The sequence below is a fragment of the Drosophila rhopaloa genome, unplaced genomic scaffold (assembly GCF_018152115.1).
Source record: "Drosophila rhopaloa isolate 14029-0021.01 unplaced genomic scaffold, ASM1815211v1 contig_2, whole genome shotgun sequence".
Lineage (NCBI taxonomy): Eukaryota > Metazoa > Arthropoda > Insecta > Diptera > Drosophilidae > Drosophila > Drosophila rhopaloa.
In genome coordinates this window covers 2701030-2725802 of record NW_025335083.1, presented here as the reverse complement: position 1 = coordinate 2725802, position 24773 = coordinate 2701030, and the positions used below count along the sequence as shown (strand labels likewise).

Here is a 24773-nt window from a genome sequence, read left to right as displayed (position 1 = left end):
ATGTTTAAGTGTAATAATTTATGTATAATTATTACAAGCTTCCATATTAGGCGAATATCTTTTTTCAATATATACCCTGTATACAAGAAATTGATAGTGTTTTACATTACATATTTTGGTTTATTACATGAATTTTGCTGTCATGGAAAAACATATATTTGTGTATTACGATACAATTTAACGCGTAATATTTCCAAATATAAAAACAAAAATTGAACAATTTTGTAGGAAAGACAAAACATTTGTAAAAATGTCGGAGCGGTTGAGGTTTGATATTAACATTGATATTAATTACCATTTAAAACATAACTAGCGGAATACAAATTTTAAGGAAGAATGGTCTTGAATCAAAGAACACCACATTGCACTTCTTGAGGATCACGATTCCTGAGGTAAAAATTCCAGTTCCACTGATTCTGCAGTTAATTGTGAGAAAAGGTTATTTGTTGGATTAAAGCAAATTTTCAGATTCGGATGCCTAAAATGCTTGGCAATCTATGGAAAACAGCGAGATTAAAAATACAAATTAATTTTAAAACCAAATAATAAACCTACCAAATCTTCCTTGCCGGTTTTATAAAAATGCATCCTCAAAGGCTCCGTCCGCTGATCCAAAGCCCGCTTCATGGTGGATTCGCAAAAGACAAAGAATTCATCGTATAGAATCTGATTGGATAGGCTGAAATCCCTGAGTCGTGGACAAGCGAGTGCTACTTCCCAAATACCATGCGCATTTAACCAAATGCGCGAGTTCTCCAGATGCAGTTGCTCCAAAAGAGGAAAGCAATTGATGATTGTCGTGCGGAAATCGATGGCGCAACAGCCTTCATCATCGACGAGAGTTAGGCAACGGAGGCTCTGGAACTTGGCTAAAATGTTAGAGGGCCTCATCCAGATGTTATCGCTGAAAGCGGCCGCCACCACATCCTGACCCCGTTGATTACCAATATCCGAAAGCAGATCGTCCAACTCTTCGAAATGGTGCAGACGGAGCTTGCTTAATTTGGGCAGTCGCAACAGCTTGCTGGTGTTTTCAGTTGAGAGGTGGACTATATCCAACTCCAACTCCTGCAGTTCCTTCAGCGTACAGATCGCCCGCACATAGGCATCTTCCTCTGCTCTGTGCCATTGGATACTCAGGGTCTGAAGTCGAAGGTTCTGGCAGATTTCCTCGAAGCACTGTGTGTTCAAGTACCAGCACAGCTGAAGGTCTAGTCGGCGAAGGTTCCTCCACCGGCTAATGTGCTGACCACTGGAGTTTCCGCTCAGCCCAATACCTTCCAAGTGCGGAAAGCAGCCCACCAGAATCGCGATGTCGGAGTCTCCATCCAACTCACTGTTTTCATCTCCCATGTAGGTCAGTTCGCGCAAATTGGGAAATATGCGGTTCTTCCAATGTTCGAGGAGATCCATGGTCAGGTACCGCAGTGTGAGTTCCGACACAGTGGGCTGGATGCACTGTAGGAATACATCGAGAATTTCGGGATCTTGAACAAATGTTTCCGCGTCCAGGGAGTGATTGGTCTGGTGCTGCCATCTGTACGAAAGCACTGATCGCAGACGGGATGTGGGCTTGAAACTCTGCCATAGCTGCAGTTGCTCCTCCAGATCCAGATACTCTATAATTTTACTATTCAACCGTTATGCCAAGATCCATATCAGTTTATTTATACCACTTACAGCAGGCAGTCTTCATTGAGGTTCTCAATGCATGACATTTTGATGTAACCAGGCTAACCGGCACAGAAGGGCCTGGAACTCGAATGAGTAGGATACATATGTATGTACATGTATAACGTAAAATTGTTGCTTTCCGTGATGAAAACAATTTACAAAAAAGCTCTTGACGTCAAAAGCTCTGGAATGTTAAAAACAAATTCAATGTGGGGTAGTCAATAAAGTAAAAACGTTTTTCAACATCAATGTTTAGCAAAAACATTTAAGTTCTTTAAATGAAAAAAAAATTCAATGTTGTAGTCAATAAAGTACAGACGTTTTTCAACATTGATGTATAGCCAAAAACATCAAAGTTCTTTAAAGTGGTGATATTTACCAGGAAAATTACCAAGAAGTTGCTGTTTATTTTAACAATATTAATATTATTCAAATCATTAGCAACTTCTTGGTAATTTTCACTTTAAAGAACTTTGATGTTTTTGGTTGATTGATTTTTTTTGACATTTTTTTATTAAAATTGTAATATTTTAAAAATAACTTTGATGTTATTTGGCTATACATTGATTTTGAAAATTGGCTCTACTTTATTGACTACCCCATTCAATATTTTCTTTTTAAACAGGCGGAAGCTCTTGAAGTTAAAAGCTTGTTGTTATCAAATTAATAATAATAAAATTAAATAAACAATTAAATTGAACTGTATAATGTTTTATTCCTTTAGTAGTCTATTTTTCCAAGAGTATCTGTCTAAAAGGTCATACGGTTTTGATCAACCAGGGATGCACCAAAAAATTGCTGGAAAACAATAAACTGGGATTGAACAGTAATAAATAAAATAAAGCGATTGAGAAAGTTTCAAGTTGTAAGCAAGTAAAGCGCTTAGGATCGAAGATACGGTATTGTCTAACACCACTCGCCTGGTGATACTGATCAAAAATAACTAAAATACATTCGAAAATGTACATACCGTCTGCAAGGGTATAGTAAAATAATTATCAAATGATTGGAAAACCGTGGGATATTTTAAGCAAAACTATTAACCGATTTCCATAGTGGTTGATATATGGGTGAAGATTGACATAAAATATATATATATGTATATTTCCCAATAAATATGAGCCTATGGAACATTGCGCTGATAAAATTTTGATGAACCACTACTGCACGTGTTTAAAATTCTATTAAAAAACATTTTGAATAAAATGGGTTATGTTTGTGATTCCACGCTATTTTTAAACCCTTGCAGAGGGTATTGTAATTTCAGTCAAAAGTTTGAATTGCAGGTAGTATATAAGTGGAATCGAGCCGGATCGGGCGACTATATCATAAGCTTCCATAGGAACAATCGAAAAAAATTTTTGAAAAAGTATAACTTTGTTGTTTTTGTGATTTTGTAATACATATGTATTTTAATACTATTACGGTTTTAATTAAAAATCGACATCGCAAATTCGACATAGCTTCATTGTTTTAAGTAATATAGACATAGAAATCGAAATGTAGTCGTTTTGTAATAACTGCAAGGGTATGTAAATTTCGGCTTGCCGAAGTTTGCTTCCTTTCTTGTTAAAATATAAAATATCAGCCACTACAAAATTCTTATATCACATTTTTTGATAAGATATGTTTATTGCTTCACTTAAAACCACCTATAGAAGTCTTTTCGTTCAGAAGTAATCACCTTAATGTTTGTTAATCCATTTTGTTTTAGTTGTTGTGACTGCCTGACATGGTTTTCTGGATAAGATTGACGCAAATAGTTTTTAAAATTGCATTTATATTTAACTGTTGATATTGACTAACTCCTGTCAATTTCAGTCGAATTCCAGTTTCCGAAAGGAACCTACAGCCCCAAACGAGGAGCGATGGTTCTTCGGCACGTGATCCCTAAATTCGCGCAACTTTTCATCAGCGCCGAAATTCAGGGACTCCTGAAAGTAGGATGAATAACTGAATAGTTTCGCTTCCATGGTTCGGCTTATGTCCTGCATGCTCCCGCCAATTCCTCCGTACTCCTTGGGTAAGTACTCGCGACGCACTATTTCAAATATGGCCGCCGGATCGGAGGTCACCGAAATCTAAAATAAATATTTTCCATAGCTCAAAGGGGAGTAAACGATGTTAAGGTTTAGACTCACCCGACTTTTGATTTTTGCCGGAAAAAAAGATCGCAACGAATTGAAACCGGTTTCGAAGGCCGCAGGGACATTGATAAAGTGAATTCCTTTCTGGCGCGTCGGCATTGCCTCATCCGCGTAGTTGGAAAACTTACTTAACAACTGCGGCTGGAGAGCAAAGAGGTGGGCACCCGTAACTCCAGTCATGTCCATAATCTCCACATAACCGCTGATCGTGGCGTTCTCGTCCTCGAACATCATGATCTCACCAAACATAGAGCCAACGCGTACTATGTCCTGGAACTTGTACTTGGTCGTGTCGTAGGACCCAGCTCGAATAATGGTCACGCAAGGTCCCGGGTCGTCCACATCCATGGGGATTTGCAGGAGAACTCTGTAAAGTACGTGGCTTATTGACATGCTTTTTTACCCTTGCAGAGGGTATTATAATTTAAGTTAAAAGTTTGCCACGCAGTAAAGGAAACATTTCCGACCCTATGAAATATATATATTCTTGACCAGGAGAGTCGATATAGCCATGTCCGTCTGTCCGTTTGCAACTAGTCCATCAGTTTGAAAGCTAACTGCTTGAAACTTTACCAAAACTTGTCTTTCTGTTGTAGGTAGTATATAAGTCGGAACTAGCCGGATCGGGCGACTTTATCATATAGCTCCCATAAGAACAATCGGAAAAAAAACAATTTTAAAAAATATAACTTTGTTGTTTTTGTTTTTTTTTGTTCTTTGGGATTTGATAATATTTAAATACTATTACGGTTTTAATTAAATTAAAATCGCACATATATGTCATATGTTTCGTTTTGTAATAAATGCAAGGGTATATAAACTCCGGTTTGCTTCCTTTCTTGTTTCTATTTTATATTAATACTTAATAGATGTATGGTCAATTCTATAACTTAGCTTTCGAATATTAATCTTGACCGTTAGGAAGATAGGACTGCTCTAATCGTGACTCCATTGTTATTGCTGATCAATAGTATACGAGTAATGGTATAACAAGTGTATAAAACGTTAAAAGCCCTAGGGATACGACAAGATTGATTTATTCAGAGTTATTTTGCTCAATGTTCCATTTTGGAACTCTAATTATAAAGCGTTTCTTACCCCATCCTGATAATATCCAGCACCTGGGGATCGGTGGCCAGGCGTCGTTCATTGAAGACCTCGGGAATGGATCGCTGCAACGTGTAGAATCGATCAAACTTTTCTTTCGCCCGTTCCAGGCTAAACTTTGTTCCGCGCAGAAAGGCTAGAAGGAACTGGTCTTCGGTGCAGGCCCGCAGATGTGGTTGTTTCAAGACCCACTCCTTCAGAGCCTCGATGTCCTGCTGAACCCGATGGGGCACCTCGTTTAACTCCCTGATGGCAATCGCCATCAATGCAGGTTTTAACGGCCGCACCAAACTCATTCTGAGGCAGGAAATATTCGTAAAAGTAATCCCCTCGCTCGGTGCCCTGAAATGGATAAAAATCGTTATTTTACCTCGTCACCTCTCCTCACATGTACACATGTATATTCGTATACTTGGTTTACCAGCTGTTTTGACTGTTCAAAATAACTTCGCTAATGGAAAATCGAACTGCGTGCATATGCTTACCGTTTGAAAATAGCTCGTCGACTGCCAAATTGATATACGAGTAACATGGGGAATCAACGTACTTTGCCTGATCATAAGCCGATTTAACAATGCACGAAGACATTGGTCGGGAGGGTGGTGGTGGTTATGGCGCCCGGGGTGGTGGGTGGTACCAGGCTGGCGCTTGCAGTATTCCAGTCGGTTCACTTTGTTATGGGTCGTATTGCGATTGATTGTCTTAATTGGCTTTGGATTTATTTTTTGAGTGCATGCGACTGCGGTTTTTGCTGGCCCAGATATGAGCTGTTAAATCCATTGATAAAGAAGGTTAATCGAGAGCAATTACTTAACGGACGGCGGATTGATAACGTGAATTGCTCGCCGGCAGCGAACTCGACTAACACAACAAGGAAATTAATACAGAAAAATAATTATCTTAAATAGGTTCGGGCAGATCCAAATAAAACGATAAGCTGTTGAGCTTGTTTTATCTTTACAGAAGGGAAGAAGACTTCATAAGTCTATTTGTATACCATTGCAGCTATAACAAAAGTATAATATTCTCTAATCGACTGCACATATTTTCGTGTTCGAATACGCTTAAAAACAATAAAGTAATTGGTGATTAACTTTCGATCCTATATATCTTATTATAGATCATATATGTAGCTGCCATAGACGGCAAGCCGAAGTTTTTATACCCTTGCAGTTATTACAAATAGATGTCCTATTTAAGTTTAATTAAACCGTAATTCCACAATATTTAAATATAACCAAACCCCAAAGAGTTATATTTTTTTGAATTTTTTTCCGATTGTTCCTATGGGAGTTATAAGATATAGTCGCCCGATCCAGCTCATTCTGACTTACATATGTACTTTTGGGAAAGTTTCAAGCAGATAGCTTTAAAACTGAGGGACTAATTTGCATAGAAACGGATGGACGGACAGATGGACGGACGGACAGAAGGACAGACGGGCGGACGGACAGACAGACATGACTAGATCGACTACATTTCGATTTCAATGCTTATATTACTAAAAACAATGAAGCTATGTCGATTTTGCGCTGCATTTTGCCATCGCTTCTATGACAGCTACATACATACATATATGATATTGTTGTCCGATTTTGACAAAACTAAAAGAGTAATTCTGATAAAGTATTAACTTCAATTTCTATATCTCAAAAGAATATTTTGATAAATAGAAAAACAGCAAAATAAAATGTTGTTTATCTATATTTTTTTTAATTTTTTGATTCTTAGGGGAGCTATATGATATAGATTGCCGAAGATTGCTTCCTTTCTTGTTTGTTATAGCTTCGACTTGCCAAGTTTGCTATAGTTTTTAATAGTAATTCATTTTAAAGACCCAAAAATTTAAAAATAAATAAGTTTCGCGGGTCTGCGGTTTAAAAACTCAACAGCGAACATTTTTCGAACTTCTAACGAGTCAGCTATCTAATTTGCCATAGTGTATATTTTAGTGCTTTTACATGTTGAACTCCAACGGTCACACTGTTTACACACAAACGTCAGGTTTGGAAAGGGAAAACATCTGACAATAAAATCCAAATTGTCCCGATGACAAGTGTCGAGGAGAACCCGTTCGCCGCTCTGCTCCAGGAGGGCACCGATACCGATGGCGTATCCCACAAACTGGTCGAGGAGGTGCTCCTTTTCACGCTGAACAAAGCGTCCCCATTTGCAGGCTTGTGCCTTGCGGACGTCGTGGTGGACACCAGCGAGGCGGTGCTGGGCGAGGACCTGGTGGCCCACGCCCTCTTTGAGCGCCTTATGCTGACCGAGACGGGCCAGTATGCAGCGGGGAACGCCAGTTCCGAGGCGTTGGAACCGCGGGCCATGTGCTATCTGCGAGGAGCCTTTGCCCGATGCGAGCGCATCCAGGCCGAGCGAAAAACCGACTGCTCCAAGGTCCTTGCTCTGATCCTAAATAACGCCAGCACCTGCATGCGTCAGCCGGACCTATTTGCCCCCCAATCCTTTGCCGCCCAGTGGCTGGAGATGTTCGAGCAGGCCGACGAGCACGATACCAGCACCCAGGAATTCCTGGTCCGCGTCGCCTGCAAAGTGGTGGAGGAGGACGAGCCGATTGAGGTCTTGGGCGCCCTCAAGGCAATCTTCTACCCATTGCTCACCGAGCTCCAGAAACTCATTGCTAAGGAGAACCTGATTTCGGTCAAGAAAAACATCTTTTGGATCCTCGGCTTCTTCGTGCGTGACAAGCGGGCAGCGGTGCTGGGCGAGCTGCTCATCGACTTCACCACTCCCAATCCCAAGGCTAAAGGTAAGATTAACTTTACCTACTCCCAATCCCATTGCTAAAGGTAAGACTCACTATATCTACTCCCAATGCCAAGGGTAAATGTAAGACTAAATTTATCTTCACAATTCGACCATTTCTGCAATCTGCAAATTTTTGTTAAGCTATCATGTTTTAAATGTGAAAAATTAGTTATACTTGCAGATATAATAAATAAATTCATATATATGACATAAGAAAGTTAGTCAGGAAAATTTTTCAAGAAAATATGATAATAGTCGAAAACATTTCATCAGAAGTTTTCAGTGAACAATTTCTATAATATAGTTCAGTTTCACAAAAATGGAGTCATATTAATATATTAAATACAACTCTAAAAACTTTCCTAAGCGCAGGAATGTACCAGGAAAGTAATTTCCAGAGTAGAGTAAAAGATCTATATTGTTTTAATGTTTTCTTGTAAACTTTATTTTTAAATGCTTAATATACTTCAGGTGGCGATTATATGGACACTTTGCTAGGAAGTCTTCTGTGCATCTCAATTCTGCCCAAGACCCAGAAGGCCAAGTATGAATTTTTTCAAGAGCTATCATTAAACCAAACGGACTCTGCTCTGTGGGGACTTTTGTCCCATCACCAGCAGTCGACTTTTCTGCTCGTCAAACAGCTGCTCGTCCTGTCGCCAGAAACTAAAAAGAAGACACTCCAATGGATAGCCAATTGCCTGGATGCAAATGTATCGCGTGGTCATCTGTGGAGTAGCATGAATCTAAACCTGGACCAAACGGTCCACAGCACGGCCAGCGATGCCTTTATGACCAACTTGACTGCAGTCCTTACGCGTCTCTGTGCTCCTTTGTGCTTGCCCTCACTAAAGGTAATCATTAAATTTATAGGCAAATATAACTTTAAACAAATTGTAAATAATCACTGTTCCAAATAGCGTAATGATAAATATTTTATAATAGTTCACAGCATTGAAATTTACTGTAAGATTTTTTTTGAAAATTTCCCTTTTTGGATTTTTGTATGTTAATTAACTAACATAATGGCATTTACCCGTTTTAGGTTCTCCTTGTGGACCCCACTTATTGTGCAGTACCGGACAAGGACCGGCAGGCGAAGAGTGTGAGCCTTCTGAAAGCCCACGACGAGACTTGTCTGCTTCCCAGTGAAGAGGGCGAAGAACGCCTTACTGCCGAAAAGTACAATTTCGTGACTGAGATCTTCTACATGACCCACAAATGCTTCGAACTGGCCAACCGGCCTTGCATCGAACGCCTAAGTCGCTTGATGCGCGAACTGCAGAACACACAGACAGCCTACGGGGAGGTTCTGAACAGTGATCCCAACAATGAGCTTACCAAAAACCTGTTTCGCATGATGCTGGACCAGATGCAGCAGGTACTGTGCATCAGGAACACGCTCTCAGAACCCACCAATGATACGGCTATGCTGAAGTTCTTCGAGGCCTCTGCCATCTGGCTGACCGAAGTGGCCATGCTACCCCGTGAAATTTTTGAACAGTGTGTGGACAAGCGGGATTTCTCCCCACAACTATTTCGCAACCTGGAGCTGCTCTCAGACACACCGCCCTTTGTGGCTCCGTACATGCAGTCCGTACCGGAAAGCATTATTGATAACATTTCGGCGTACTTGAACTTCTGCCGGCGACTGACAGGAGATCAATTCATCGATATTTATTTTTCCGCTCACGATGCCTTCTTCAAGATGATATTGCTATTCATGGGCAGCTCGGGGCTGGTTAAAAATCCCCACCTACGAGCCAAACTTGCCGAGGCCCTGGAGTTTCTCCTGCCCACGCAGATTCTGGGAAGCAATCGTCAAACTTTCGTCACCAATGTGTTTGACAACCATTCGGATCGGTTGAAGGTGGTCCGCAGTCTGCTTAACGTTTTTGTTAGCATAGAGATGACCGGGCAGTCAGTGCAGTTTGAGCAGAAGTTCAACTATCGCCGGCCCATGTATGCTATAATGGAGTTTCTGTGGACAAAACCGGAGCACGTGCAGTGCTTCCGGGACCTGGCCATCGAAGCAGAGCAAAACATGGAGGCCATAGAGCCGCCCATTTTTCTGCGCTTCATCAATTTGCTTATTAATGATGCCATCTTTCTGTTGGACGAATCGTTGTCTAATCTGGAGCAGATAAAGCAGTTGCAGCAAGCCCAGGATAATGGTGAATGGAATGCACTGTCTCATAATGAGCGCCAACAGCAGGTGACCAACCTCCAACACCTGGGCATGCTAGCCCGTTTTGACAACATTCTCGGAAGAGATACTATAAACATCCTGAAGTTGCTAACCACGGAGATAAGGAGCATTTTCTGCCATAACAGTATGGTGGATCGAATCGCAGCCATGCTGAACTACTTTTTGCTACATTTAGTTGGACCCAGAAAGGAGCGCTTCAAAGTTAAGGACAAGAAGGAGTTCGACTTCGATCCGGCACAGACGGTGCTGGAGATTTCTCACATCTACATCAATTTGAGCACTGATGACAGCTTCTGTTTGGCAGTGTCACAAGATGGACGCTCCTACAGTGAACAGCTGTTTGGCTACGCCGAGAACATCCTTATTCGGATTGGAGGAGGCCAACTGATCGGTGATATGTCCGAGTTTGCTGTGAAGGTGGCGCAAATGGGAGCCCAGTATAAGGAGGAGCAGGAGCTGCTGGCCGATGCACCGGAAGAGTACCTGGATCCGATTATCTCTTCGCTGATGACAGACCCTGTGGTGCTGCCCAGCTCCAAGGTTACCGTTGATCGTTCCACCATTGCCCGGCATCTGCTAAGCGATCAGACCGATCCCTTTAATCGCGAGCCACTTACTATGGATAAGGTCAAGTCCAACGAGGCACTGAAGCTGGAGATTGAGCAGTGGATCGAGGGCAAGCGGGAGGCGGCCCGTTCCAAGAGTTGAGCCAGCATCGAAACTGCAGCAGCAACTGCATGTGCTGTTGCCCAACCAAAGAGTTAATGGGATAACGGATCAGGCATTAGTCAATGTATTTTTTTCATAAGAATTCCAGTCCATACATAGTGTTGCGTGTATGTTAATCCTTGTACAGTTAGTGGTTTTTGAAATTTATTTTTGCATAAATAAATGTTTCTATATTCTCAACGATTTAACGGCTTGGAAAGTTTTTGTTATCAGTCTCTTAACTTATCTTTTAAAATGCTTTTAAATGTAAAGGCCGTTAGACATGAATTAATGAATTTAATATTCCTTGAAGGAATAATTTGTATCAGGTGTGGATGAAGGGGGACAACCTGGGTAAAGTTGATACCAAAATTGACAAAAGTTCCATGAAAAATGATTACATTCTTCTTATAAATTAAAAAATTGGCAAAATTACGAAAAAAAAATTATTTTGCTTTTTTGTATTTATCAAAATATTCCTTTAAGATATACTAAATATTTAATATATAAGAATTAAGTTTTTAGTTTAGTCAAAATCGAATAATATCATATAGCTGTCATAAAAACTATTGCAAAATGTAGCCCAAAACTTTTATTTTATTTTATTATTGCTTAAGTTTACTAATTAAAAAAAATGTTGCTTTATTGATCGCATCTTATAATACTTTTATTAAATGCCCTTTCTCAAGTCATCATCCTTGATCTTTTCCGGCGGGCTCGATCCCCCCTCCATGTCCCTGTTAATTGATGCGAGGAATCGTTGAAAATGACGACGTCCTGACAAATACCACAACGCCTCATGGTAGCTTGTGGGCAGGATCTCCGGAACCTTGTGATTGCAGGAATAGGTCAGGTGCAGAGTATTGCTGTGAAACTCCGAAAAGTTGTTGCCATCAATCGCGTTCACCACGGTCATCAGCTGAACGTAATTATCTTGGGTATAAACTACGTAAGCCCGTAGTTTCATATAGCTGTGCACGGGGATCTGGTGGGTGAAAGTTATATCAGATATGAAACGGATCACTGAATAGTCTCCGCCGTAGAGGCAGGCCGTGATGTAGCTCGTCTCGATGGCACTGCGGATGATGAAGCCTCCGAAGATGGTGTTCGCTTCGTTGCGGTTCTGCGGGAACGGATGCAATAGGGTGCTGCGGTGCCACTCGGACATCCAGCGGCAATCCGGGGGCAGAGTGGCAGTCTGCGAAAGTCCTTCGATGCCCTTGGTCCGAGTGAACATCTCGTACATAATCTGCTCCTCCTCCTTCGTGGGCTGCCGTTTGGAGTCCAATCGAGACAACTTTTCCGCCCGCCGTTTGTGCCGCTCAAGGGCCTCTCGGTAGAAGCAGTCCTCTAGCTCGTTCGCGGGCATCAGGGGATTTACTGGGGCCGGGCCGCTATTGGTGGCATCACGAGCTGCTATCATAAAAATGGCCTTCGCCAGCAGCAGCCCGTTTTGGCGAACGTACGCCGTGATCTCCATGGAGCTGTTGCCTGTCCACGACACGTGACCCGAGAGACTCACGTCCACGTCTGCGCTGAACTTCTCCACTAGGAAGTGAGCATGGTCCACCAGCAGGGTGACGAAAGTGTACGGTAGTGGAACGCCTTCCGGAAGCTTCGGTGGAAAAATATGGCGGTGGCAAATCCACACTACAAAAAAATATATTTAAATACATATATGCATACGGCCTTTTTTTATTATTTGGAGTACATATTTTGATCGCTCTTTTCCCTTTTTCACCACCCTTGCGGAGAGTATTATAATTTTAGTTATATGTTTACAGCGAAGAAGACATTTCCGAATTCATAAAATCAAAAATTAAAAAAAAATACATCTGAAAAAACGGACGGACAGACAGATGGAAGGACGGACAGCCGGACATGGCTAGATCGACTCTCCTCGTTTTGGTTGAATTTGACTGATTTAAATACAATCATGTTTGGGAAATGCTATGGGAATTGAACTCAACCGGTTAAAGCGTCTCCGAAAGAGTGCTTTTGGGAAAGTTTTATCCAGATTGCTCTAAAGTGACAGAAAGGGTCGGACAGATTGGCGGACGGACATAGCTAACATTGATCCTGATCACGAGTATACATAACTTGATTTGTTCTGTTATTTTGCTGCTTATTTATTTTTTTAGTTTTTAAAGTCACTTGATAAATCAGAAGAGAATCTACCGAGCAAAAGCAAAACAGTGAATTTTTATGTTTTATAACCACAAAATTTTAATTTGAATTTTTATTAATAGTGGACATTGATCCTTTTGATTAAAGTAGGTTTTAAATGCATTTTTTTAAAAAGAATTCTTAGCTTAACTTAATTTATTTCTAACGAAAACGTAATTTTTGTAGTTTTTTAAAACGAAAACTAATTTTTTTGGGTGTATAACTACACTACACAACACGCATCCACTAATAATAATATTTGGTACAAGCATTTTAATTTTTGGAAAATTCAAAATTGTCAAAGTGTAACAAGCTCAATTACTTGTATTTATAAATGTTGAAAATTGATATGTTCATATGTATGGGAAAAAAGGAACACCTTTAAAAGTCAAGAATTTTGCTATCATCTAGACATCATAACGTACCGGATAGAAGATCGAGTTCCTCCATTATCCTGCCCATGCGCAACAAGCCAACCCCGTATACAAAGCGCTCCCTCATCAGCGCATCGTTTTCCAGGAGTATGTTGGCGGTTGTGTGCGAGTCCATCATGGAGCGCTTCGGTAACTCGCTGCGCTTTGGCTGAAACTTGAGCAGCCCTTCCCGGCTCTTGGGGATTGCGTGGTAGCCCCCTTCCGCCCCGACGTGCTCTCGAATTTTCTTGCCCACTGCGCTTAGAATTTATGTCAACGGGGAGGTACACGGGGCTTGCTTACTCTTACCGTCAGCCATGGTTCCCGAGCAGTGTCCTGACTCCAGTTGCTCCCCGTCGCATTCCACAAACCGGTGACGGAGAACTTGGAGCTGAGGGTTCAAACTTGGAATGGCAATAATCCGCCTACGCAAATGCATTTTGAATTTAGGGACTCGTTCTCTATACAAAACTTCCTACCCTTTTCCACATTTTGTACACAAAAATGTGTATGTCAAATTCCATTATAGAGGAAATATAAATGATGTAATGATTTACTTTTAGCACACATAAGCAAACGAAAAAAAAAATAATTTAATGTATTCGCACTCACTAAAAATTGTTATTAATTTCAATCCGAAGTTTGTATATGTGTGTACATATCATAAAAAAGTGTACCAGATGGTTCCTATTTAATGTACTGGATATATTAAGTCGAACCATATGCAAAATATTTAAGCTTGATCGTAAAAATACGATTGGAAACAAGATGGAAAAGCGTATTATGTGACATATGTACATATATAACATAAAGACTATAGGAAAAAACAGCAAGATTTATATGCCAGATAAAAATGTATATGTTGTTGTTGTTTGGGCCACTATAACTTGGCAAAATTATTTGGGAGCTTATTTTAAAATGACTGGACTGTTAGAAGTTTTTAACACTTTTTGTGGTAAAATATTAAATTTACGCAAAAAAGTAATTTAACATAACATTTAATTCAACAAGATCCTTAAACTTTTGATTAACATTTTTTGGATTAAATTCTCTTTTTAGAGGGTAATTATTTGTATTCAGGGCCCTCAAATATATTTATTTATTTAATTAGAAATCGATCGTCGTAGCTTTTCGGAGGTCTATCCAGATATCTTAGAGTATTTTTAAGAACATTAAGATAATATTTTGACTTCAATTGGACGAAATGTGTATCAGAGAAATGGCGAAAGAAAATATTTATCAAGTGCAAAAATTATATTTTACGATACTTTTGCGTAAAATATTTATCTAGTTCTAACATAGCTCTTTCGAATTATTATTGAGTTTCGGTTTTTATATAAATAACATTTTGCTGAATATGGATCTAATTGTCTAATTTGAAGGCACTCTTTTACAGTTTAGATAGATTTCGGTTTAAGATTTTTACGTCAAACCGATTTTCGAAATTTTGATCGGCCATTAAAAACTACTTTTCTTTTATAGTTGTAAAAAAGAAATTCTAAAAATTTAACACCCACAAGAAGTTCTGCAACAAGTATTGGCACACTTTGGAGACATCTCCGACCATATAAAGTATATATATTCTTGATCAGGATCACCTCCTGAGTTGATATAGCCATGTCCGTCTGTCCGTCTGTCCGTCTGTCTGTCCGTCTGTCTGTTTCTACGCAAACTAGTCTCTCAGTTTTAAAGCTATCGAATTGAAACTTTGCACACACCCTTCTTTCCTTTGCACGCAGTATATAAGTCGGAACGGCCGGGATCGGCCGACTATATCCTATAGCTGCCATATAACTGAACGATCGGAAATGCCATAACTTTGGTGTTTTTAAAGTTAGGAAGTTGGGATTTTTTATGTGTTTTGTATTTGGCCAATCAATTTGACGTACCAAATTTTATAAGGATCGGCCGACTATATCCTATAGCTGCCATATAACTGATTGATCGGAAATGCCATAACTTTGGTGTTTGTAAAGTTAGGAAGTTGGGATTTTCTATGGGTTTTGTATTTGGCCAATCAATTTGACGTACCAAATTTTTTAAGGATCGGCCGACTATATAGTATAGCTGCCATATAACTGAACGATCGGAAATGCCACAACTTTGGTGTTTGTAAAGTTAGGAAGTTGGGATTTTCTATGTGTTTTGTATTTGGCCAATCAATTTGACGTACCAAATTTTATAAGGATCGGCCGACTATATCCTATAGCTGCCATATAACTGATTGATCGGAAATGCCATAACTTTGGTGTTTGTAAAGTTAGGAAGTTGGGATTTTCTATGGGTTTTATTTTTGGCCAATCAATCCGACCTACCAAACTTCATAAGGATCGACCGACTATATCCTATAGCTGCCATATAACTGATTGATCGGAAATGCCATAACTTTGGTGTTTTTAAAGTTACGAAGTTGGGATTTTTTATGAGTATTAAGAATGCATCATATGAATAATTTTGGAAAATATAATTTACAGAGTATTCTGCAAGGGTATATCAACTTCGGCTCCGCCCGAAGTTAGCTTTCCTTTCTTGTTTTTTACTTACTTATTACTTTTAAGAATTTTTATCCTTTTTCCTGTTAAGTCCCAGTTATCTCATACTTTAAATGGCAAAATGACTAATAAGATATTGAACATCAGTCTTAAAGTCATTGCTTTGGCATCATAAAAGTTCGGCAGCAAAATAATTTAATTTAAAACCGTACAAAATTAATGCCTTTAACTTATCTTGTTAACGAATAGTTTTAAATTATCTTTATCTTTGCATTGCTATTTATTTAAGTTTTAAAAAGCCCATCTGAGGCCCTACATTCCCAGTCCGCTCCGTTTCAAAAGCAGCATTGGCATTTTACCGCTGGTCTCGTACGGTCACACTGCAGGGGCATACGTTTGTTTCCATATGAAATGAACTGACTGTTTTTATTCGGAGTGCGAAAAATGGACAAAGCTTCTTTTGGACCGATATTCTTTATATAACGGCTTTGCGACTAGACAACCGAAAGGAGTTCGACTTACTTATCTGGCGCCACCTAAGCGTGGTCGTCCTGCTCCAAACACCTTCCCTCAACCCCGTGCTCCGCTCCTGGGTGCGCGAATCAATTACAGCAACGTCGTAACGCGAAAATCGATTTCGGCTGCGGGCGCAGGCTGAACCATCAGAAAGTATGTTCCACTGCGATGTGGACACAGGGATAGATATGACATCGCCCAGCCGGATGAAGAACGCAGCCGATCGCCGGCAGCACCAATCCTGGCCGCAGAGATGCCGGCGGAGCAACATGCTTATCCTGGTCGGAGTCGCCTTGTGCACCCTCGTTTCAGTATGCGACGCCACGGACACGGACATCGCGCTAGACGCCAAGGCCACGCTGAATCACCGCATCCAAAGCCTGGACCTGCTCGTTTTCGTGTTCCTGCTGGCCCTTACGGTCCTTACCATCTGGCTATTCAAGCACCATCGCGTCTCCTGGCTCCACGAGACCGGACTGGCAGTCATCTACGGTACGTTGGGTGCATAGGCTTACAGGGGGTATTATACTTTTCACCACTAGCTTGAAGTGAGGGTGGCACATTCTGTCCCAAAAAAACACATTCACATATGTATGTGTTTTAATCTATCTAGTTACACAGTTTTAAAGCCTAATGGAACTTTTAGAACTGCTATTTTAATATCTCAGGTAGTATACATATAGCTACACAGAAAGAAAACGGTAGATCATCATATATATGTTTTGTTTTTAATAATTTTGGACCAATTCGACTTAGTTAAACAAAATGTTAAAACAATATTCTTTAACACCTGTCAATTTGTTTATTATAACAAAAATAAATAATAAGGTTAATGAATATATAAATGCATTGCGCAGCAGTGCGACCTGAAACAGTGCTTCGATTTAGAAATTATTAAGCTTTTTTATATGAACAGATTTGTACCTTTTTTTTCTGTCGTTATATACTCGATATAAGAATTCTTCTAAGTCAAATAAAATAATTTATCACGAGTTTGAAAAGGTAGTAAAATTTAACCCAAGCCGGATAACTATTTTTTACATATTGTCTATGGCCAAGTTTCCTTAACTTGGTTTTACAAATTTTTCTGTGTTTTTCTCAAAGCACTTTATTATCGGTCACCTGCTGGCACTGTAGCCCCTGCACTTGCATCGCCGCCGCTTTCATTGTCACCTCTTTGTTGTCACATATTCGGAATTAAGCTTTTGTGTACGCCAGCCGTGACATTACGTACAAGCATTTGGGAGGCATTAAAAGAAACGCTGGGCAGAAAAAACGTCAATAGCCATAGAAGAACCTGCACGCAACGTCAATAGAACTCTTTGCAACGAATTATAATATACGAGACCTTGTCGTGCTTAGTCAGCCACTATCTTTGGGGTTTTCCGTCAAAATACGATTTCACTGCTTGTTCATGATCGCGGCACACTGCTGAATAACAAAGTGTTATTCTAACATTTTCATAAAGCAATGTAGCAATAAAAGCGCAAACAAGATTTCTTTCAGCTAATTGAAGCTAATGAAACAATTCAATAAAACAGGTTAGGCTGGTCATTGGCGAATTCCTGGGGCGGGCGTTAATTTGAATTGGTTATCAAGCTTGCCCCAACAGAGCGGGTAAAAGCTTTTTGTTATGCGCGGCTCGATTTATCACCCCCAAGATTTATTTATTACAAAATGTGGAAAGGCACCGCTTCGGTTCGTACTGGAAGCAAATCAAACAACTCCCTTGAGCACTTGTTGACTGATAAAGTTTGACTAAGCATATTTCTTATCGGTTTGTTTTTATAAGTCACACTTTGCGATAGGTCAGGCCAGAACCAGAAACCAGCCATATGGCCTTGTATTATGTTTAACATTAAATTTAAAAAGTCAGAATCTAATCTTTTTGCATTCTTTCTGTCCATATAAACCAACACCACTAAAAATATTTTTATAAAAATATATACCCAATTTTTACAAAAAGTAATTAAAAGAGTAGAGGATTATGCTAGAGGCAGAATTAATGTTTTCTCCATAGCTAGGGTTTTCATTATTTCAAAAAAATTAATTTTTTTTATGAGCATTGTACAATTTTCAATATGTCGGCAATTTAAATGCTAAACCAAATGGATGCTTATCCCTATTTGTTTACTCTTTTCAGGTTTAATTGTAGGAGCAATTATACGGTATGCGGGCACCTCCGCCACCCTTGTCCATATGCAGGTGGAGCCGCAAGGAGTTCCGACGTACAGCGACAAGGTGCCGCCCGATACACTCTGGTTTAACGTAAGTCATTTACGAGAAAACTAGTCAAAGCTAAAATCTTTTTATTTTAGTACCCCGTTAACCAAACGAATGGAACCAAAGTGCCAGAGGGCATTAAGACGTATGCCTATGTTTTTCGGGGTCAGGTCCACGATGTCGATGAAAACGAAATCGATCTTAAGGCAACTTTCGATCCGGAGGTGTTTTTTAACATTATCCTACCGCCAATCATATTTTACGCAGGTTACAGCTTGAAAAAGGTATATTTTATATTACATTTTATAAAACAAAATATACCAACTCTTGCTTTTTGCAGAAATATTTTTTCCGAAACCTTGGTGCCATTCTCACCTTTGCCATTGTTGGCACCACTTTATCGGCCTTTCTGGTCGGAGGCTTCATGTACGGCTGTGTGAAACTGATGCCAAAGTACTTGAGCAGCAGTTTCTCATTTCTGGACACTCTTTACTTTGGAGCCCTGATATCACCCACAGATCCGCTCACGATTCTAGCCATATTCAATGATCTGCGGGTCGATGTTAACCTATATGCGCTAGTCTTGGGCGAATCTGTGCTTAACGATGCCGTGGCCATTGTCCTTAGCGGGTATGTTTTGTATTCTCTTTCAATTTATTGGAATTAATAAGTAATTATTTTTTCAGAGCCATTCAAAACTATGGTGAACATTATTCCAACACAGGGGAATTCGAAACTACAGCTTTTCTGCGCTCTCTAAGTGACTTCTTTTCCATCTTTATACTGTCCCTGATGATTGGAGCTGCAATGGGCTGCTTGACAGCTTTGATATCCTTTCCAAAAATAGTTTATACTTAAGTATTTATTTAAGTCCCACAGCTAGGCCAGTTACTTTCTTAACTCTTAAAACACATGACCAAGTTTACGAGGGTGCGCGACTTTCCCCTACTAGAGTCGGCGCTCTTCGTGTTAATGAGCTACAGCACGTTCTTGCTGGCAGAGGCTACACAGCTCACTGGAGTGGTGGCCGTGCTCTTTTGCGGCATCTGCCAGGCTCACTACACATATAACAACCTCTCGGAGGATTCTCGGCAAAGGACAAAACAGATCTTCGAGCTGCTCAACTTTCTGGCTGAGAACTTTATTTTCTCCTATATTGGAGTGTCGATGTTTACCTTTCCCAAGCATCATTTTGACGCAGGATTTATCATAACAGCTTTCGTAAGTTTTTAATATAGATAAACATCGAAAGTGTTTCGCTCAATAATACTTAACATTTTCAGATCTGCGCCGCTATAGGACGTGCGGTAAACGTGTATCCCTTGTCCTGGTTGTTAAACATAAAGCGAAAACCAAAAATCTCGGCAAACTTTCAACACATGCTGTTTTTTGCAGGCATGTTTTTAACTTTGGATCTCGAAAAGTTTCCTGTAATGAGCATGTCTTTATTATAGGGTTACGTGGAGCCATGTCCTTTGCGTTGGCTATTCGAAATACAGTGTCGGATGCGCGACAGACTATGCTGACCGCCACTTCGCTGATTGTCATCTTTACGGTTGTAATCCAGGGTGGGGCAGCTAATTTTCTGCTCAATTGGTTAAAAATACCGTGAGTCACGACATATATACAAATTCTTCCATCACAATATCATCAATACCATCACTTAATTGCAGTGTTGGCGTTGACGATGAGACTGAACAATTAAATAATTACCAAGTGCATAGTGTAAGTATACAAATATCACGTACAAACGTGCTCGTAGAAAATATTTTGCAGTAATTAAGTAAAAATTTTTTTTGAGATTAAAGGTCTATTGAGATCAAATACCAATACGTGAATTTCATTAAAGAAAGACATTTTTTACAACTTTTATTGAAAGCATGGAGTTTGCAAGTGCATTGCTCAATCTGCAATTTCTCTCTTTCATTCTTTAAAAGTTTTTAACTCATAATTTTTGTTATTTATACATTTCTACGCACTTCACAACATTAAACCATCTGCTAAAAAAGGTTTACAATTCAATGGATAATTCACACCCGCAGACGGTAGGTTTTGGCAATAATCATTTAATACCAGTCCGTTTTTTTATATTCTGAAATTTTATAATTTGTTCTTAACTTTACAATATTTATTATCGAGCCTTTGGCAGGCCCGTCCTCATTGCCGAATTTAAATTTCTCCATCGTGGATTACCCTCATCGAACGCAGAGCTAAATCCATTTAAATGAGTTTTCTTTTAGTCTGATGGTTACTTGCAGGATGTGGAGAGCGGGGCAGGAGGTCACGGCAAAATGCGGTTGTCCGGTGGAACGGAGTCCAACATGGACACACCTGCGGATGGGCCAAATGGCAGCTTGGGCGGCCCAAGCGGTGGACGTCGTCGTAACAGTCATGAGAAGGCCATTCTGGCTAGAATTTGGGGAAACTTTGATACCAAGTAAGTGCCAACAGACAATCAGAATTGGAATTCGATTTAAAAATTATATTATACCTTAAGGTACATGAAGCCTATGCTGACGCACTCGCGACCGACTTTGTTGGAGACGTTGCCCGTTTGCTGTAATCCCATTGCCAGGCTGCTCACCACCACGCAGCAGCTAACCCAGGTGAGTAGGGCAGCGCACCGCTGGCATGAGGATCCTAATTAACTGCCATTCTTTTCAGGATGGGAGCGAGTTCAGGCGCGTGGACTCAGACTCGGATATTTGCATAGACAATGATACTGGGAATGGTCTCAGTCAAGACGTCGGACCTGGAACAGGACCAGGCGTGGGGCGGCGGAACTCACTAAGTCGTGTAAGTATCAAGTACACCGGCGATAATCACCATCTACTTGCTAGCTACCGAAATATTGAATAACCGAATGTGCGAAGCAACCACCAAAGACTAATCTAGGCGTAGAAAGCTGGCCATTAACACATGAAACCAAAAACCTCAACTAAACGAAATACTAAGAGTCTACACCATAGATCCTTTGGCAAAGTAGACACATTGTTTTTGGTCAACTGTTTGACTACCATGAAAATGTGATTTTTGTTTAACGATATTTTGTTATTGTATAATTTAAATGTTGATTTTCTGGTGTAAAAGGCGGGGATCGTATAATTTTGCACTTACTCTTAATATCGTTGATTAATTGTTTAAGTTTGTGCGCCAAGCGATTTCAAGTCGACAATTAAAAAACTTATGTAATATTGATTTGACTGTTAACTACTGTTTAATGCATGCTTACCAAATATACTTACATATATAATCAAAATGTAACAACTCTCTCAGCAATGATATTAATTTATTTATTCATTTCTGCGGCATCTTTCTTTCTTTCTGTCTTTCCTTCGACCAATCAATCATCTAACTAACCCATGCGGACTCCCTTATCAATTTAACTTTGGTTGCTTTAACAATAACAATAAAAACTCCAAAAACCAATGAAAAACTGCATTCATCTAAAACAAACTATGTCATGTTAAAATTTATTCATTGATTATGCCCAAAACAAAAGTCTGTTCAATTGAATGAAGCCAATCGCCTTGCAAATGAACTCTGCTTGGTTACTAATAATTTCATGTAATCATTTCTATGGGAAATCAAGAGATCGAGCCAGTCTCTTATATGTTTTATTAATTTACTATTTATAATGTTTTTGTTTGTTTTTGTCTACTTTTCCTTGGTAAACCATATGTTGTAAACGAAGCACAGACGGAAACCCAGACATAATAAACTAAATCCAGAGTCAGTCAGTCCAGTCAGTGAATTGATTAACCGACTAACAAAAGCTTATTATAGCACAGCAGCTAAAAATGTTCGTTTGTACTGTACACTTTTAATTTCTGTATTTTTCCTCATAATCTAATTTAATAGATTCTAACACGCGACTAACCATGTAAGTACAAATTGAATTACAGTTGATTTCCTCATTTCCTTATGTATATAAATACCTTTTCAAAGTTAAAAAATAATCATGCATTCACTTTAAATTATTTACATGAAACATATTTTGATTTTTTCAAACATTTTTGTTTTATTTCTTAGGTATGAGGCGAACATCGAAATTTTTACAATAAGTTTAATTAATTTTTATGTTATTTATTAATTGGTCTCATTTAAAATGAAGTATGCGAAAACTGTACAAATTAGATTGTTACTCCTCAGTTTCTCCTTGTTTACGGTATGTGATTTGGAACTCTAGTTTTAAATCTAATTTAAATATTAGGCTTATCAATTAATTTAAAAATTGTTTCGCAACGAACTAAAATTCTTAAGGGCACTCAAACTAAAAAGGCTACCGATCATCGAGCTGACACACACCAATACAATACCTTAAAACACATGCATATATATCCTGTTTAAATCTATTATTTTCAATACTTAGCAATTTATATATTTTGCCAAAATATAGATATAATAAGCCTAATTAAATGGACTTGTGAAAATTAATATGAATACTTATATAGACATATTTCCTTTTTCTTTATTTGATATCGCGAAATATGCAAACATTTTAATAATATTCGCCTGAACCCACAAAAAATAATTGTATCCAGATGGAGATTTTGGAGCATGTTCAAAGTCCGGTGTCGACGAGAATCAGACTCTTAGGATTTTATGGAAAAAAGTTATAAAAAGCAAGGCAGAAGAATTAGAATATAATTTTTGTTGTATTTTACATAACATTAACATGTAGCTTTTTCGTTCTTACAAAGTTACTGTAAATATATCGTTTTAAAAAGTTAGAACGTTTATTCGGTTTAACTTATAAGTTAAAATACCGATCAATTTGCTGATCTATTAATTTGTTCCGATATTACCTAAGACACAATTTCTTACTACATACATACGCTGTATTTGTATCAAAGCGAAGCTCTCTGAAGAAATTAATTGTTGTGCTGTTAATTTTTAAGTCTAAAAAAATAAATTTGAAAAAAAAAATCGTTTTATTTCAAGAACAAGTTATAACTGAAATTGACTAGTCAATATACTCATTTTGACAAATCATTTCTATGGCAAAAGTTAATAACACCAAAACAATTATTTTTATTTAAAAAATCTTGCGGGTTAGCGGGGCCGAAATTCGTACTTTGGTATATTATTACTCTGTGGCTTTGGGCACACTGCGTCAGCGCGCTTCTTTGACAACAGCAAACTCTGGGAATTACATTGAATTTATTGATATTTGAAATGGAGGTGGTGAAGCGTGGCTTCGTTCGCGCCTGCAAGAACCACAGCTACCTGAGCTATGAGCTGATCGACAACATTCTGTCCCCGCTGTGCGCCAACCACAAAGTATCAAAACCCTCCAGCAAGGAGTCCGTCAAGGTATTTGTGAGCGAAATAAACGACTCCCTCAACGACTTGGGTCAGTCGCTGGTTTTCATCAAGTATCCGATCAAGGGCGAGGAGTATCTGGTGTACGTCAAGACAGATGCCACGCCCGATAGCGTTTCGAACACGGGCCTCACCCCCGAGGAATGCCAGTACTTCTCCAAACTGCTGGACAGGATTGCCGCCGAGGAGGACTGCAACATCCCCTGGAATGCCGCCTACAGCGAGCTCTTACTGCAGGGCACTTCGAAGACGGTGAAGAAGAGCCGCATGCAGGAACTGCTCCAGAAGTGGACGCAAATGGGCTACTTCATGGAGCTGGACGAGAGAATTTTCCTGGGACCACGCAGCCTCGTTGAGCTGAGCTTCTACTTGGGCTCCCATCACGAAGAGCACATCAAGAACTGCATGCTCTGCAAATGCCTGGTGCTCTGGGACACCCGCTGTGGATCCTGCAACATTCAGTTTCATCGCGAGTGCATCCACACTTATTTGCAGCGGCGCGATATTTGCCCGTCCTGCGGCAACCTGTGGACAACGCCTTTAAGACGATCCACAGATTCTTCTCAATAAATAAAGTTTCAGAAAAAATAATATAGATTTGGATTTTCATATACATATCTGTGATACCACTTGTATTAACTAATCGATGTCAAGTTTGCAAATATAATAATAATAATAATAATTTAGGAACTATTGGAACTAAATTAATGAAAAAAGCAGGAACTTCAGTTTCAATTCCTTTCCATATTTCAATATTTTATATAGGTATTTTGCAGAGAGGTTGGGATGAAAACATCGCCACCTACTTAAATCTTTGCGCTTTAAAGTGTTTAGCCATAACATTTCAAAATGCATTGAAACCTCGCCAATAAATTTTTAAATTGAAAGGTGAAATCAGTACATTAACATCTAATAAAAAATAAACCAAGACTATTAAATTTTTGTTTAAAACTTTTTGCTATTTTTCTTTTTACTCTATTTTTAAATATATCTGCAAATTATAGTTTTCTTTACCCAATGT

At 39.3% G+C, this 24773-nt stretch overlaps 6 protein-coding genes across 18 annotated transcripts; 3 read left to right on the top strand and 3 right to left on the bottom strand.

Moving 5' to 3' along the window:
- Positions 1–99: 99 nt before the first annotated feature.
- On the bottom strand, positions 100–1835 carry LOC108050351. Of its 3 annotated transcripts, none has more exons than XM_017132007.2 (3): positions 1681–1835; positions 556–1630; positions 100–416 (listed from the first exon to the last, which is right to left on the bottom strand). In XM_017132007.2, the coding sequence occupies exons 1-3, from the start codon at positions 1716–1718 to the stop codon at positions 348–350; spliced, it is 1182 nt and encodes a 393-aa protein (XP_016987496.1). In that variant the 5' UTR covers positions 1719–1835; the 3' UTR covers positions 100–347. The 3 variants fall into 3 exon arrangements, with proteins under 3 accessions (XP_016987496.1, XP_016987495.1, XP_016987497.1); XM_017132006.2 differs by having other exon boundaries at positions 100–495; positions 1681–1833; XM_017132008.2 differs by having other exon boundaries at positions 100–495; positions 556–1619; positions 1681–1806.
- Positions 1836–3267: 1432 nt separating this feature from the next.
- LOC108050340 (retinol-binding protein pinta) lies at positions 3268–5501 on the bottom strand. 2 transcript variants are annotated; one of them, XM_017131976.1, is made up of 4 exons: positions 5414–5501; positions 4920–5270; positions 3816–4188; positions 3268–3755 (listed from the first exon to the last, which is right to left on the bottom strand). In XM_017131976.1, exons 1-4 carry the CDS (start codon positions 5458–5460, stop codon positions 3492–3494), a joined length of 1035 nt encoding a protein of 344 aa, XP_016987465.1. In that variant the 5' UTR covers positions 5461–5501; the 3' UTR covers positions 3268–3491. The 2 variants fall into 2 exon arrangements, with proteins under 2 accessions (XP_016987465.1, XP_016987464.1); XM_017131975.2 differs by lacking the exon at positions 5414–5501 and adding an exon at positions 5350–5413.
- A 1405-nt stretch (positions 5502–6906) lies between these two features.
- On the top strand, positions 6907–10821 carry LOC108050370 (ubiquitin conjugation factor E4 A). Its single transcript, XM_017132039.2, has 3 exons — positions 6907–7701; positions 8172–8554; positions 8746–10821. Exons 1-3 carry the CDS (start codon positions 6978–6980, stop codon positions 10615–10617), a joined length of 2979 nt encoding a protein of 992 aa, XP_016987528.1. The 5' UTR covers positions 6907–6977; the 3' UTR covers positions 10618–10821.
- Positions 10822–11264: 443 nt separating this feature from the next.
- On the bottom strand, positions 11265–13736 carry LOC108050371 (acyl-coenzyme A thioesterase 9, mitochondrial). Its single transcript, XM_017132040.2, has 3 exons — positions 13506–13736; positions 13209–13451; positions 11265–12267 (listed from the first exon to the last, which is right to left on the bottom strand). Exons 1-3 carry the CDS (start codon positions 13633–13635, stop codon positions 11288–11290), a joined length of 1353 nt encoding a protein of 450 aa, XP_016987529.1. The 5' UTR covers positions 13636–13736; the 3' UTR covers positions 11265–11287.
- A 2313-nt stretch (positions 13737–16049) lies between these two features.
- Positions 16050–23364, top strand: LOC108050358 (sodium/hydrogen exchanger 6). Of its 10 annotated transcripts, XR_001769586.2 has the most exons (16): positions 16051–16696; positions 18348–18472; positions 18523–18711; positions 18768–19057; positions 19114–19255; positions 19340–19648; positions 19711–19822; positions 19882–20035; positions 20101–20152; positions 20437–20472; positions 20668–20864; positions 20925–21033; positions 21092–21223; positions 22127–22229; positions 22289–22310; positions 22460–23364. XR_001769586.2 is itself a non-coding variant. In XM_017132022.2 (15 exons), the coding sequence occupies exons 1-14, from the start codon at positions 16360–16362 to the stop codon at positions 22304–22306; spliced, it is 2202 nt and encodes a 733-aa protein (XP_016987511.1). In that variant the 5' UTR covers positions 16051–16359; the 3' UTR covers positions 22307–22310; positions 22460–23364. The 10 variants fall into 10 exon arrangements, 7 of the variants coding, with proteins under 7 accessions (XP_016987508.1, XP_016987511.1, XP_016987506.1 ...); XR_001769585.2 differs by having other exon boundaries at positions 22127–22310; XM_017132022.2 differs by lacking the exon at positions 22127–22229.
- A 147-nt stretch (positions 23365–23511) lies between these two features.
- On the top strand, positions 23512–24475 carry LOC108050360 (non-structural maintenance of chromosomes element 1 homolog). Its single transcript, XM_017132024.2, has one exon. The coding sequence runs from the start codon at positions 23606–23608 to the stop codon at positions 24320–24322; it is 717 nt and encodes a 238-aa protein (XP_016987513.1). The 5' UTR covers positions 23512–23605; the 3' UTR covers positions 24323–24475.
- The last annotated feature ends 298 nt before the right edge of the window (positions 24476–24773 follow it).

Excerpts from the sequence above, each read along its gene's own strand:
- LOC108050351 (XM_017132006.2), bottom strand. The coding sequence starts at position 1,718 with ATGTCATGCATTGAGAACCTCAATGAAGACTGCCTGCT. Across the intron at positions 1,631-1,680 it reads CTCAATGAAGACTGCCTGCT|TAAAATTATAGAGTATCTGG; the intron begins GTAAGTGGTATA and ends ACGGTTGAATAG. Across the intron at positions 496-555 it reads AAACCGGCAAGGAAGATTTG|ATTGCCAAGCATTTTAGGCA; the intron begins GTAGGTTTATTA and ends TGTTTTCCATAG.
- LOC108050340 (XM_017131975.2), bottom strand. The coding sequence starts at position 5,405 with ATGCACGCAGTTCGATTTTCCATTAGCGAAGTTATTTTGAACAGTCAA. Across the intron at positions 5,271-5,349 it reads TTGAACAGTCAAAACAGCTG|GGCACCGAGCGAGGGGATTA; the intron begins GTAAACCAAGTA and ends TATCCATTTCAG. Across the intron at positions 3,756-3,815 it reads CGGCAAAAATCAAAAGTCGG|ATTTCGGTGACCTCCGATCC; the intron begins GTGAGTCTAAAC and ends TATTTATTTTAG.
- LOC108050370 (XM_017132039.2), top strand. The coding sequence starts at position 6,978 with ATGACAAGTGTCGAGGAGAACCCGTTCGCCGCTCTGCTCCAGGAGGGC. Across the intron at positions 7,702-8,171 it reads TCCCAATCCCAAGGCTAAAG|GTGGCGATTATATGGACACT; the intron begins GTAAGATTAACT and ends AATATACTTCAG. Across the intron at positions 8,555-8,745 it reads TGTGCTTGCCCTCACTAAAG|GTTCTCCTTGTGGACCCCAC; the intron begins GTAATCATTAAA and ends TACCCGTTTTAG.
- LOC108050371 (XM_017132040.2), bottom strand. The coding sequence starts at position 13,635 with ATGCATTTGCGTAGGCGGATTATTGCCATTCCAAGTTTGAACCCTCAG. Across the intron at positions 13,452-13,505 it reads CTCGGGAACCATGGCTGACG|TGGGCAAGAAAATTCGAGAG; the intron begins GTAAGAGTAAGC and ends TTCTAAGCGCAG. Across the intron at positions 12,268-13,208 it reads GGAACTCGATCTTCTATCCG|TGTGGATTTGCCACCGCCAT; the intron begins GTACGTTATGAT and ends ATTTTTTTGTAG.
- LOC108050358 (XM_017132017.2), top strand. The coding sequence starts at position 16,360 with ATGTTCCACTGCGATGTGGACACAGGGATAGATATGACATCGCCCAGC. Across the intron at positions 16,697-18,347 it reads CGGACTGGCAGTCATCTACG|GTTTAATTGTAGGAGCAATT; the intron begins GTACGTTGGGTG and ends TACTCTTTTCAG. Across the intron at positions 19,058-19,113 it reads GTGGCCATTGTCCTTAGCGG|AGCCATTCAAAACTATGGTG; the intron begins GTATGTTTTGTA and ends TTATTTTTTCAG.
- LOC108050360 (XM_017132024.2), top strand. The coding sequence starts at position 23,606 with ATGGAGGTGGTGAAGCGTGGCTTCGTTCGCGCCTGCAAGAACCACAGC.